Source organism: Aquarana catesbeiana, linkage group LG02, assembly GCF_042186555.1.
Source record: "Aquarana catesbeiana isolate 2022-GZ linkage group LG02, ASM4218655v1, whole genome shotgun sequence".
Lineage (NCBI taxonomy): Eukaryota > Metazoa > Chordata > Amphibia > Anura > Ranidae > Aquarana > Aquarana catesbeiana.
In genome coordinates, this window is record NC_133325.1 from 662439574 (window position 1) to 662454689 (window position 15116).

The 15116-nt window shown below is 43.3% G+C and overlaps 1 protein-coding gene across 1 annotated transcript in view; it reads right to left on the minus strand.

Annotated features, from left to right (window-relative positions):
• DPH1 (diphthamide biosynthesis 1) overlaps positions 1 to 14194 on the minus strand; it is a 444182-nt gene extending 429988 nt beyond the window's left edge. The window contains exon 1 of the mRNA XM_073616616.1: positions 14009 to 14194. Coding sequence (XP_073472717.1) covers positions 14009 to 14132 — 124 coding nt within the window. The 5' untranslated portion in view covers positions 14133 to 14194. The remainder of the gene's footprint in view (positions 1 to 14008) is intronic.
• Between the last annotated feature and the right edge of the window lie 922 nt (positions 14195 to 15116).

Genomic DNA, 15116 nt, shown 5'->3' on the forward strand with positions numbered 1-15116 from the left:
ACATGTAGGAGAGAAATGTCAGAATTGGCCTGGGTGCTCCAGAACGCCTGAAGGTGCTCCTCTGTATGTGGCCACGCTGTGTAAAAGTCTCACACATGTGGTATCGCCATACTCGGGAGTAATAGTAGAATGTGTTTTGGGGTGTAATTTGTTGTATGCATATGCTGTGTGTGAGAAATAACCTTCTAATATGACAATTTTGTGAAAAAAAAAAAAAGAAAAAAAAAAATCTTGATTTTGCAAAGAATTGTGGGAAAAGATGACAATTTCAAAAAAACTCACCATGCATCTTTTCAAATACCTTGGAATGTCTTATTTCCAAAAAGGGGTCATTTGGGGGGTATTTGTACTTTTCTGGCATGTTAGGGTCTCAAGAAATTTGATAGGCCGTCAGTACTTCAGGTGTGATCAATTTTCAGATATTGGCACCATAGCTTTTGGACTCTCTAACATTCACAAAGACCAAATAATATACACCAAGTTGTACTTATTTTTACCAAAGATATGTAGCAGTATAAATTTTGGCCAAAATTTCCAAAGAAAAATTACTAATTTGCTAAATTTTATAACAGAAACAAAGAAAAATTCATTTTTTTACCAAATTTTCAGTCTTTTTTCTTTTATAGCGCAAAAAATAAAAAACCCAACGGTGACTAAATACCACCAAAAAAAAGCTCTATTTGTGTGAAAAAAAGGACAAAAATTTCATATGGGTAAAGTGTTGTATGACTGAGTAATTGTCATTCAAAGTGTGAGAGCACCGAAAGCTGAAAATTGGTCTGGTTAGGAAGGGGGTTTAAGTGCCCAGTGGTCAAGTGGTTAAAGCGCAAAAAATAAAAAGTGCAGAGGTGATCAAATACCACCAAAAGAAAGCTCCATATGTGGGGAAAAAAAGACATACATTTTATTTGGATACAGCATTGCACAACTGCGCAATTGTCAGTTAAAGTAACGCAGTATCGCAAAAGAAAGCTCTATATGTGGGGCAAAAAAGAAAAGAAAGCTCTATATGTGGGGCAAAAAAGAAAAGAAAGCTCTATATGTGGGGGGAAAAAAAAGAAAAGAAAGCTCTATATGTGGGGAAAAAAAGAAAAGAAAGCTCTATATGTGGGAAAAAAGAAAAAGCTCTATATGTGGGGAAAAAAAGAAAAGAAAGCTCTATATGTGGGGAAAAAAGAAAAAGCTCTATATGTGGGGAAAAAAGAAAAAGCTCTATATGTGGGGAAAAAAGAAAAGAAAGCTCTATATGTGGGGAGAAAAAAGAAAAGAAAGCTCTATATCTGGGGGGAAAAAAGAAAAGAAAGCTCTATATGTGGGGAAAAAAAAAAAAAGAAAAGAAAGCTCTATATGTGGAAAAAAAAAGCTCTATATGTGGGGGGGGGGGGAGAAAGCTCTATATGTGGGGGAAAAAACGACACACATTTTATTTGGATACAGCGTTGCACAACCGCACAATTGTCAGTTAAAGTAACACAGTATGGCAAAAGAAAGCTCTATAAGTGGGGAAAAAAAAGAAAAGTAAGCTCTATATGTGGGGGGAAAAAAGAAAAGTAAGCTCTATATGTGGGGGGAAAAAAGAAAAGTAAGCTCTATATGTGGGGGGAAAAAAAGAAAAGAAAGCTCTATATGTGGGGAAAAAAGAAAAGTAAGCTCTATATGTGGGGGGAAAAAAAAGAAAAGAAAGCTCTATATGCGGGGGAAAAAAGACACACATTTTATTTGGATACAGCGTTGCACAATTGCGAAATTGTCAGTTAAAGTAACGCAGTATCGCAAAAAATGGCCTGGTCATGGGGGGGGGGGCCTTCTGGAGCTGAAGTGTTTAAGAATCTTTATAGTTAGGCTTTTCCTCCACGTTAGCATTTTCCCACTTGGAGACATTTCCAATCAAATGACTTCCTGTGTCTCTGAGCTCTGCAGTTCAGACAGGAAGTGAAGAAAAATCCAATCAATGCAAACCTGACAAAGCTTCTAACTGTTCCCTACTTCATTCAAAACCAGAACAGAAATGTTTTTAGCTGGAAGTTGTCCTTTATATTGTAGTTACACCTGCTAAGGGTTAATACTGTAGGTACAAATGTGTACATTTGTAATGTGTGTTTATAGAGCACCATCCTCCCCAGCTTTCCCTTGCTGTTCTAATCTCTTGTCAGTTCTGACAGTGGCTATGATATGTATGGAGATACCTCCATTATCTAGAAGACTGATGGCTGCGATGGCTTGTGGTATAGACTGTAAGGCGCATTTCTTTCTGAACCGCGTTGCTTGCGAGTGGAATGTTTCTACATTTGCCTCACAATATTTTTACATGAAATGCTATGGGATTGTGCTGCGTTTGCTTTGATTTATAGCCTACAGCATGACCCGATCCTCCGCTCACTGCATGGGGCTCCAACTCTGCATAATATTTACCTGTTCTCCATCCAGCACTTCCACCCATTGCTTTCATATATTTACTTACAGTTGTCCTTTATGCACAGCCTACTAGACTATTACATTTTACCTTTATCAACCCATTATCCTATTGTTAGTAAATACCAATAAGTATTTCTAGAAATAAATGCATTTAGTACTTTACAAAAGGATGCAATTTTCTGACATTATATTCTATTTCTCCTTCTGGTTTACCAACAACAGATCAGTCACCTTCATATGGCCATATACTATCCAAGGCTTTCCATCCTCTACATTTCCACAATGTATGCTCTTTAACTATTTATGTTCTGCTCAATCCTGTCCCCAATCTAAAAGGTGGCTACACATATCCATGTGAATATTCAATTGATCATTCAATGCCACTAACCTTTTTTAAAATAAAGAAAATTTGCAAACCCAAGATCCTCTTGACCAATTCTGACTTTGCACATTGAGGCCTCATGCACATGGTCGTATTAAAATACTCCTTTCTATGCTGGATCGTTCAGCCAGTAGATGGCAGAAAAATCAACCCTAAAAAATGCTCACTTTGGTGCAAAACTATGTGCGTTTAAGCACATATACAGGTGTATAGCGCTTAGAAGCATAAACGTATTCTACTGGCCAGAATATTCATTTATTCTAGCGACTTTAGAAGCATAGGAGCATAAACTCATTCTACTGGCCAGAATATTCATTTATTCTAGCCACTTTAGAAGCATAGGAGCATAAATGTATTCTACCGGCCAGAATATTCATTTATTCTAGCCACTTTAGAAGCATAGGAGCATAAACGTATTCTACCGGCCAGAATATTCATTTATTCTAGCCACTTGTGAATATACACACACATTTAGGCGTGTACGCACATAAATTATGCTCAGAAGCTCTTTTAAAACGCAGCTTTGGGGCTTCTTTTTCTAAAAGCTGCTCAAAAAATATGATCTAAACTTCTAAGGTGCATGGCCATAAACCACTGAACTTAGTTTAACGGCATTAAAAAACAAAAAATGCTGGACGCCTGTAAAAGCTTTTTTCTTTTTTTTTTTTTTTTGAATACCCATATGCATACCCAATATGTAGAATTTGTTAATCGCTAGTGATTGACTGAATAAATATCTGTACATGTGTTTGAGAACTGCACGTAATTCAGTTCAATTAAATGGTCATTTTTTATAGCCTTTCATAACTGCTAGATCGTATTTTTGATCAATTTTCCAGCCAGTTGCAGAAATATACTGTGTGTGTTGTATCATATGACATTATAATCAATGATAAATCACATTTGAGATTGCTCATACCCAAATTAACCACAAATCACTATGCTAATGGCTGCCTTAACCACTTCCATACAGGACACTTTCCCCCCTTCGTGCCCAGGCCAATTTTCAGCTTTCAGCCCTTTCACACTTTGAATGACAATTGCAACGCTGTCGCCAAACAAAATTTTTATCATTTTGTTCCCACAAATAGAGCTTTCTTTTGGTGATATTTGATCACCACTGGGGTTTTTACTTTTTGCTAAACAAATAAAAAAAACGACCAAAAATGTTGAACAAAAACGTTTTTCTTTGTTTGTTATAAAATTTTGTAAATAAGTAATTTTTCTCCTTCACTGATGGGCGCTGATGAGGCTGCACTGATAAGGCGGCACTAATGGGCACTGATGATGAGGCACTAATATGCAGCACTGATGGGCACCGATAGGCGGCACTAATCAGCATTGATAGGCGGCACTGAAATGCCGCACTGCTAGGCACTGATAGGTGACACTGATGGGCACTGATAGATGGCTCTGATAGGCAGCACTAAGGAGGAGGCACTGGCAGGCATTACTGGTGGGCACTGATTGGCATACCTGGTGGTCCTGGGTGGGCATCTCTGGTGGTCCTGAGTAGGCATCTATGGTAGGCATCCCCAGTGGCCTGCAATGATAATCAGCGCAGACCCCCCGTCAGAAGAGCAGCCGATCGGCTCTCCTCTACTCGCATTTTTTTTTTTAAATCAACAGGGACAGTACTAACATGAATGACGAGTGTCCCGTGAGTTGGTGGCTGCTCTGTTCCTTGAAAGCTTCATTCCTCTACCCCCTATAAGCCCTTGTAGTTGTGATCTTCTAGTACTGCGGGGGTTAATACGAGATGTTCCACCCATCACTGGCACTTGTCAAAAGTGCAGACTATGCCCACCCTTTCTGCTCCATTCATAGAAGGTGTACTATGACTTCCCGTAATGTTGAAGCAGTCTATGGAGGATGGGTGGATGAATGAAAATCTGCCTCCTCTGTTCATAAATAACGTTTCATTGCAGGAAATGACAGTACACCTTCTATGAACGGAGAAAGGAGGCAGAAACCTGGCATAATCAGCACTTTTGACAAGTAAAGCCACTTGCAGTAAACCCTACAGCACTGGAAGGTCACAGCTGCGGGGATATCCAGGAGGCAGAGGAATGAAGATTTCAAAGAACATTGCAGCCAACAGCACAAGGGACACTCAAGCAGTGCAGTGGTTTTGCACAAAGCAGCACAGATGTTCTCTTTTCAGGTCCCAAGCTGGTGCTCCTGGCTCCTCCCTCCTGTCGGGTGCCCTCACATCAAGCAGCTTGCTATATGGGCACCTTGCTACATGGAGCCGTGGTTCAGCCCCCCCGCCCCTCTGTCTACTGATTGGCTATTGACAGCAGCGGGAGCAATCACAGCCAGTGAGCCAATCAGTAGTGCGAGTCCCCAGAGAGGCAAGGCACTCGTGGACATCGCTGGATCAAGAGGGGGCTCGGATAAGTTTTGGGGGAGCTGGGAGGGCTGCTGCACACAGGTTTTTCAACCTTCATGCATAGAATGCATGAAGGTAAAAAAACGTTGTGCCTTTACAACCACTTTCATGTAAGTACTGTCCCTGGTGCCGAGTTAAAAAAATCTTAAGCTTTAAAGTTTAAAGCCTTTCTTACCTTTTTCTTAATTTCATCTTCGAAGGTGAAGCCTTACCAAATATACTGCCTCTTAAAGCAATAAAGGCCTTTTTCCTCCTGTTTCAGCCCATTCCCTCAGCACCAGCGCTGCTTTTAGGTTTCAGGGTGGCTCCTTTCCCTACCAAGGTAATATGGAGGCACCCTTGCATGCAGGCAACTAGAACTGAAAGATGTGCGTCAATACAACGATACATTCCACGCAAGCCACCACCCCCCCTTTCAAGCTAATTGGCTGCTGTTGCACTGTTCTTTGAGACCATGGGACTCAGTGTATGCTCTTCCCAACTGAAGTTGGGAAGAGCATACACTGCCCAGTGGATTTTAAACAGACAGGTAAACCTTTCAGATGTTAAGATGAACTAAACAGTATTCAGAGACTATGCAAACCATATTGCACCAAAAAAACTCATCCACAAGACACACACCGGAACTCATCATGCCCACTGCACACCAAGGAAGTATCAAGCTTGTCAAGGCAACCAATGTGGTTGCTCCCATATGCCCTGCTGGCTGGTACCAAGTCATGCTGTAATGGGGTTTAGTTCTTCTAAAACTGTATGGGCAGTGGTAAGAGCAGGCATTCTCCCAGATGTGTGGGCTAGCTGCAGTGGCTGGGGACCAGCAAAGCACTGAAGTCTAATTCCGCGTACACACGATCAGAAATTCCGCCAGCAAAAGTCAGATGAGAACTTTTGGTCCGAAAATGCAACCATGTGTATGCTCCATCGGACTTTTGCTGGCGGAATTCCCGCCAGCAAAAGATTGAGAGCAGTTTCTCTATTTTTCAGTCGGAAAATAGGCTGCTGCCTTCAGTGAATTGGACACTGGCAAAATAAGTAAAGACACAGCCCAGTACAATAGGGAATTTATGCCACAAAAAACACATAAAAGACTAGAACCTGAGGGTACACCACATACATTGGATTTACCAAGCCATGTGGGTGTCATACATCTTGGAGAGGCTGAATCAGTGGGATGTTGTAGGGGTAAAATCAGGTGATCCTGGTTCGAGGACAAAACTAGAATGCTGGGCTGGGGCTACGTTAACCTTTTTATTATCTAGTTAGGTTGCCCTGTAGGATCTAGGGGCAGAGCAAACTTGTTGCATGCAGTCATGAGTTGTACTAAGAAAATAATATTTCTGAATGGTACATTACAGGAAACAGAATTAGTAATCAGGTAGATCAAGACAAGCAATCCAACTGAAAAGTTGGCAACATGGCAAACAAACGATTTTACCTCTTTCAGAAGAGAAAACACTTCTGTTCTCCTAGGACACTACCAAAAAAAATGAGGCATGCTGGGAGTGGGAGAGGTTATATTAGGCTGTCATTACAGCAATTACAGCTGTCATTAAGAAAGATAAATATAGATGCTCTTCTTTTACAGGGCGTGATTAATGGTGATGACAGAGTCACTGTAAACCCTTGACAGCGTCCAATCTCCTGAAGGCAGCAATATAACCCAATGTACCTGTATTATTAACCACTTGCCTACAGGGCACTTTCACCCCCTTCCTGCCCAGGCCAATTTTTAGTGCTGTCACACTTTGAAATACAATTGCGCGGTCATGCTACACTGTAACCGTGTGAAATTTGTATAAATTTTCTTCACACAAATGGAGCTTTCTTTCTTTTGGTAGTATTTAATCACTGCTGAGTTTTTTATTTTTTACTAAAAAAAAAAAAAAAAAAAAAAAAAAAAAAAAAAAAGAAAAGAAAAAAGTAAAAGGACTAAGAATTAAAAAAAAAAAAAAAAGTTTTCCTTAGTTTCTGTCAGTAAATTTTGTAAATAAGTAATTTTTCTCCTTCACTGATGTACGCTGAGGCAGGACAGATGGGCACAGATGAGGTGGCGCTGAAGGAGGCACTAATATGCCGCACTTATGGGCACTAACAGGTGGCACTGATAGGTGGCAGAGGTGGGCACTGATAGGCAACAATGATGGGCAGCACTGACAGCCAGCACTGACTGGCATCACTAATGGGCACCGATTGCTGGCACTGGTGGTGTTTTATTGTAATCAGGGCACTGATGATCAGTGGCCTGATTACATGTCTCGTGTCCCCTGCGAGGAGATGCCGCTGATCGTCTCTCCTCGCCACACACTGTCAGTGTAAGGCGATGAGAGTCGATTACCGGCATTTCCGTGTTTGGACACAGCCGATCACATGGTTAAGGAGCCGCGGCCGTGGCTCTTTACAGAGATTGGGGTCACGCCGTGTCCTAGCAACATGACGTCGTCCCAGAACGAGAGTCGCATCGCCCCTCTGTCATTTAACAGTGGGCGGGCGGTGAGTGGTTAAGAAAGATAAATATAGATAATCTTCTTTCACAGGGCGTGATTTATGGTGACGGCAGGGTTAATTTAAACCCTTGACTTCCCCTGCGGGAAGATATTAAGGGTGGGCTTGGAGCATACATTCTATAATGAAAAACCCTTATTAATAAATTACCCAGGAGTGCCAGCAGGGGACCCAAGAAGGAGAATCGGGGCTACTCCGTGAAAAAACACTGCATAGAGCAGGTAAGTAGCACATGTTTGTTATTTAAAAATATTAAGCTACTATGCAGAGTATATGCATATTATGGCATAATCCTGCAGGGGAAGCCATTTAAAAAAAAAAAAAAAAAAAAAAAAGATTCCTAGATTTTAATACTGAGTAGAGAAGAGCTTGGATATCTTCCGAACTCATCTCTATCTCTATCTGAGCTTTATTGTTGCTCTCTTATTAAAGCCTAACTCCAGGTTTCAGCGAACTTTTAATAGTTCTTTTAGACCAAGCTGGTCCAGACAAACAGATGCAGCGACTGTCAGCGTTGTATGTCCTCTATGTAGCATCAGCTACATACAGTACACAGCACTGTGTTTTGGCAGCAGGAAATTAATGTCAATTTTCCCATTGCACATGTTCCTGAATTTGGCTCAGGACTAGTGGGTGCTGCAGCTGGGGACTCACATGCCTGACATGATCACATGCCTTATCAAGGGGTCCTCCTGCGTGGTTACGAAACTTTGCACACTGTAATGTGATCTTTCCTCAATAAAACTGTCGGACAGTACTCAATGATCTGTTGTGTGCTGGCAAATATGTATGTGACCATGTTGCTGATATTGACAACAAGATGGGGACTTCCTGTGCTGTTCCTGGAACAAAATTTAGTTAAGCACTGCTCAACCATTCAAAGAAGGCCCTGTATTTTAAGAATAAATGCAAGGCTACCTCTGATTGGCTGAGATGGAGATCATGATGTTATCCGATGACCTCTTCATCTCAGCCAATCAGAAAGGACGTATTCATTCATAAAATTCAAAGCCTCTTATGAATGGCTGAGCAGCCCAACTCAATTTTGTTCCAGGAATGGGATGGAAAGTCCCTGTACCTCTGCGGGAACACAGCGCTGTATACTGTAAATAGCTGATGCTTGAGTTAGTGAAAGAAATAGTTTTTTGGACCATATTGGTCCAAACAAACTATTTGAATTGATTGTAAATAACACTTGATTTAAAAAAAAAAAATAAAATAACAACCACATCCTACTTACCTGCTCTGTGCATGGTTTTTAACAGAGCAGCGCTGATCCTTCTCTTCTAAATTCCTTGCTGGCGCCCCTGACTCTTCCCCCCAGTGAGTGCTTGCTATGAGAGCACTCATGCATGCTTGCTCCTGGGCCCTGCTTTGTGTGACAGAGTGTGGCTCGGCCCTGCCCCTTGCTCCTTCCTCACTGGCTGTGATTGACAGCAGTGGGAGCCAATGGTTTCCGCTGCTGTCTCTTAGCCAATGAGAAGACAGAGAGCCTAGAGAACTGCTGCTCTAGTGCACATTGCTGAATTGGGATGGACCTCAGGTAAGTATAAGGGGTTGGAGGGGAAGCTGCATGCAGAAGGGTTATTATCTTAATGCATGTAACATGAAGGTAAAAACCTTTGGAAAAGTATAACTGAAGGCAAAACTTTTTTTAAAGGGAAGAGGGATTAGAACACCTGTCAGTGTTTATTGCTGTCTGTGCCTTTGTTAGGAAGATTCACCCTCTGTTTTTCCTTACCGATAATCTCTGAAAGTAAAGAAAATAGTACATTTTAGGTTGTTCCCACAACATGTATAGGGGGAAATCTTCTAATGTCGAACACTAGTTCTGGTGACAAGCAGGAATTCCCTCTCTTTAGAGGGACTCTCTCACTTCCTGTTTTGCTATGGGACAGGAAGCAAAAATAAACCTGACAGGTTATAACCCTCCTTTGCTCTATTCAAAATGAATAAAAAAGTTTTGTATTTAGTTTTACTTAAAGTGGTTCTAAAGGCACAAGGTTTTTTTATCTTAATACATTGTATGCATTAAGAGAACAAAAACCTTCTGTGTGCTGCAGCCCCCTAATACTTAGTTGAGCCCCATCTCGATCCAGCGATGTTGCATGAGAGCCTCAGCTGACTCTCCTTTATGATTGGCTTCTGCTGCTGTCAAAGTCAGTAAGCCAATGAGGAGAGAGAGGGGACAGGGCCAAGCCACGGCTCCGTGTCTGAATGGACACACAGAGCAGCAGCTCGGGTGCCCCCCATAGCAAGCTGCTTGCTCTGGAGGCACTCGACAGGGGGAGAGGAGCCAGGTGCCCCAGTGAGGGACCTGAAAAGAGGAGGATCTGGGCTGCTCTGTGCAAAACCACTGCAAAGAGCAGGTAAGTATGACATGTTTGTTATTTAAAAAAAAAAAAATAGACTTTAAAGAGGAGTTCCGCCCCCCACTAAAAAATGTAAAGTCAGCAGCTACAAATACTGTAGCTGCTGACTTTTAATATTGAGACACTTACCTGTCCAGGGATCCCACAATGTCAGCACCCCAGATGATTTTCTGATCGGCTCTCGGGTGTTTCTGCCGCAATTCATGTTAAGGGAAACAGCCAGTTCCCTACTGTGCATGTGCAAAGCACGCTGTGTTTTCTAACCGGCCCGGTGGCTGAGAAAGGTGGAGGGGGCCGAACTTCAGAGGAGCAGCGATGTCTCCTGGAAGCGGAGAAGGGTACCTGTCAAAAACAGGTACCCGTTCCCCCCTCCCCCCATAAGGTGCCCCCCATAAGGGGGGGCAGATAAGCGGAAGTTCCACTTTTGGGTGGAACTCTGTTTTAATATCACTTTAAAGCCCCTTTCACACGGGTGAATATGTTGCGATCAGCAGGGGATCTGCTCACAGATCCCCTGCCGATTGGAGCAGAGCGGATGACACATCAGTTTCTGCAGAGTGGACACGGACAGAGCCCGCTCTGCTCTATGGGCGGCCGGATGTAAGCAGACAGCGGAGTCTTTCTCCAATCCAATCCCACTAAATGGAGGTCAGATCCTCTTCCATTTTTTTTAGGGGACCGGATGATCGGACCCAGAGATGGGCGGGTATAAATGGACACAAGTCCATGGACCTTCTGATGAGCCGCTTCCCTAGGTTTTCCCTTAGCGCTCCGCCTCCTCCTGCAGAGAGAGGATTCCTAAGACTACGCCCTGGTTGTTGGTTGATAACACAAGCACGTTTGACTCATAGAACGTATGTTCTTTTGAGTTCAAACCATTTGGTAAGCATTCATCTGTTTCAGTGGTGGTTTTTCTGCACTTTCTATTTGTGTAATTAACACTGTGGACTTTCAACTCTTTCATGGACATATTTTCCAATTATTTCACAGACACTTTTTCCAGCAATATTTATTTTTATTTTTCCAGCCATTCACATGGCACTCATCACGCATGGAATTTTTGTGATTTATATACAATTTTTTGATATATTGTATCAACTATCATGTTTTATGGACACATACTAATTAATTCATAGTCATTTTTTGATTCACATGTATTTGTCTATTTAGTGTGGTTTAGCCAAACAATTTATTTATACACTTTAGCGCTACACTTATATACTTCCTTACATACTTCTGATGAGCCCCGCCAAAAAAACAAACAGAAGCGGACCTGATCGGATTGCCCATGCAAAAGGGGCCAAAGAGCAAAATTATCCTTGGGGAGGGTTGGCTCCTCTTTAACCTCTTGCCAACCAGTGGCCATCATAATCCTGCGGCAATGTGGCACGACCCCGCGAATCGTCGTAGCTGTACGTTGGCTCGGGAACGCGCATTTGTGGGCACGCGTGTGCCTAGGGTTGCCACCTCATCCTGTTAAACTGAACACACGTTAATTACACGGGTTCTGTAGCCGATTAAGGTGGTAATTATACTGACTTGGTGCCTTATCTGCATTAAATTAGCCTCAGAACCTGTGTAATTCATATGTGTTCGGGGTTAAAAGGGATGAGATGGCAACCCTTTGTGTGCCGCCGGAGGTGCACACTCCCATTGGCCAGTAGGGGGAGCCAATCAGCAATCATTCCCCGCAGCGACAGAACGGAAATCTGCCTGTGTAAACAGGGGAGATCACACAGATCCTGCTTTTCTGCTAAGGTGGTTTGCAATACTGACAGCGCTCGTTTGTGAAGGCCCGAGGGAGCAGGATCGTCACTACCTGGACTTACTCTTGCTGGGACCTATGTGCTTTTACTTACCACTTAAATGTGAGTTGCCTATCTAATGTACTATTAAAGCTTTTAAGAAACGTCTACACTTAGAAGCGCATCTTCCCTTGTCTTTTGCAGTGTTTCCTCAGTCACACAGTACCCCATACAATTAGAAAACAGGGAACACATTTAATCCCTTGATCGCCCCTGATGTTAACCCCTTCCCTGTCAGTGGTACAATAACAGTACATATTTTTATCACTGATTACTGTAATAATGTTACTGGTTCCCAAAAAAGTGTCACAAATGCCATTTAGGTGTTCGATCTGTCCGCCGCAATGTCGCAGTCCCGCTAAAAATCACTGATCACCACCATTATTAGCAAAGAAATAAAAATGAATAATAAAAATGCCATAAATCTATCCCCTATTTTGTAGACGCGATAACTTTTGTGCAAACCAATCAATATACACTTATTGGTATTTTAACCAAAAATATGTAGCAGAATACATATTGGCCTAAACTGAGGAATAAATTTGTTTTTTTTACATTTTTTGGAAATGTTTTATAGCAGAAAGTAAGGAAATGTTATTTTTCTAAATTGTCACTAATTGTTTATAGCGCAAAAAATAAAAACCAAAGAGGTAATCAAATACCCCCAAAAGAAATCTCTATTTGTGGGAAAAGGACGTCAATTTTATTTGGGTACAGCTTTGCGCGACCGCACAATTGTCAGTTAAAGCGACACGGTGCGGTATCGCAAAAATGGCCTGGCCAGGAAGAGGGTAAATCCTTCTGGGGCTGAAGTGGTTACACATTAACTGCTTCAGATCTGCGCTATAGCTGAATGACGGCTACAGCGTGGACCTACCTTACTGGGAGGATGTCTATTGACGTCCTCCCGTGCCCGAGCGGCCTGTGCACCCCCTGCAGGGCACACGCGGCACTCTCTGTGATCAGCGAGTCTATGAAATTTGGTTGATCACAAATCGGAATAAGGAGACGATCCCGACCTCTTACTACGTGATCAGCTGACAACCAATGACAGCTGATCATGTGACGTAAACAGAGCCGGTAGTCGGCTATTTTTTCTCCTCACACTGACAGGGAGTAAGGATGCACGGCTGCAGAGATCGGGAAATGTCTCACTTCCTGTGATTAGCGCAGCGCAGTGCCGACTTCCTGGCGGGCTCTGCACGTGCTGTTTGCGAACACGCCTGAGCTCATCCTTAACAGAGAGGGACACCAGCCCCGATCAAGGAGATTGCCCCAAGCTCATCCGTGCCCACCTGTGCCACCAGCCAGTGCCATCTAGCAGTACACAACAGTGCCGCCTACCAGTGCCAACTATCAGTGCCTCATCAACAGTGCTGCCCATCAGCGTCAACTACCAGTGCCACCTATCAGTGCCACTCATCAGGACCCATCAGTGCCATCTTCTCAGTGGCCATCAGTGCCATCTTCTCAGTGGCCATCAGTGCCACCTTATCTGTGCCTATCAGTGCCGCCTCATCAGCACATATCAGTGAAGGAGAAAAATTACCCGTTTGCAAAACTTTATAACAAACTATAAAACATGATTTTTTTTTTTCTAAATTTTCCATCTTTTTTTGTTTAGCAAAAAATAAAAATCCCAGCTGTGATTAAATACCACCAAAAGAAAGCTCTATTTGTGTGAAAAAAAAAAAAAAGATAAAAATGTATTTCGGTACAACGATTCTATGACCACGCAACTGTCATTCAAAGTGTGAGAGCGCTGAAAGCTGAACATTGGTCTGGGCAGGAGGGGGATTTAAGTGCCCAGTAAGTAAGATGTTAATAAGGATAGATCATTGAATATATGTGTAGATTGTCAGCTATAAATGTGGCAGAAGCTGTTATGCCCCAAACCAAGGAATAATAAACATGTTCTCCTCCAGCAGCCAGCCTCTTCCTACGAGCTGTGTGTAGGCCACTAGAACTGCTCATGTCAGAGCCGGAGCATTACTCACATGGCAGAGCTGCAGGGTGCAGCAGATGGAGGGTGACATGTCATGGTTGCTCTCTTAAGGAGTCTACATATGGTATTGTTTCCATACACACTCCACACAAGTCGTGTGAGAAAGAGATCACTAAAGCCGTTCCGCTTCCTGACCTGATTTTACTGCTCCTGCCGCGGTTAAGGCTCCGGGACCAGAGAGAGGGTCGGCTCCATGGTTCTGTACTGTCCCCACACCGGATCCCTGGGCTGCCTCAGCTGTCACCGAACGCTCCGCCATAGTAGTTGTGTACCCACGTGGGTGCGAAAAGACACGGCGAATCGATCCCAGAAAGGGACAGCCACGCTGCGCGCCGAGCAATCGATAGAAGCAGTTGTGCCTGCAATGTGAAGCGTGCCCCGTGTGGAGCTCAGCCACCCGCCAGACTCGGGGCTGCAGGAGATGGGAGAGCACCGGGGAGGCAAGCCTGTCACATGGAGAGACCGGTCAGGGAATATTCGGGCAAACATCTTTATTTAAAAAGACATCAATTAAAGCTTTACGATTATTAAACTTGTTATAGATATAAATAGTTAAAGTATAACGAATTGTTTCGTTTTGGACAGAGTGGAGATAGATTAACCCCCCTGTCAGGTTTTATTGCTGTCTGTGACCCCATTAGGGAGATTCCCCCTCTATCTCTCCTGTTCACCATTATCATTAAAAGTGAAAGAAAATCCCAAATTTTGGGTTGTCCCCAGAAAAGTAATAGAGGGGGACCAGTGGCATCTGGTGGTTTATTTTTTTTGGGGGGGTGGGCGGCAAACAACCACCACACCCCCCCGGGTTGGATGGGGAGCGTCGGTGCTCAGCCATTTTCTTACCAGAGATTGGGTTCAAGTCTATGGCCAGCCAGGTACCCAGGGAAGTAATATAACCCTCTTGGGAAAAGAAGATGTTACTGATGCTGAGCAGAGGATAGTAATGCTCTGCCCTGATGCCAGTGCTTCAGCTGGGGGTGGGAGCTCCACTACATCAGCCCGCCACTGGGCAGAGGGGCCCCAGCCCAGGAGTTGAGTAAGAGCTGAAGGTGCTGGGTAGAGGTCCACCATGCTCTGCCCTGATTCCAGCATTTCAGCTGGGGCTGTGAGCTCCCTTCTTTCTGACAACCTCTTTGGAGAAAACGCTGCATCACAGATCACTGGGGTATGCTGTTGAGCAGTGTCCAATAATCCTTTGTAAACCCATTCCAGCTCCCACTCTTGCGGTATTAAAAAATAAAAA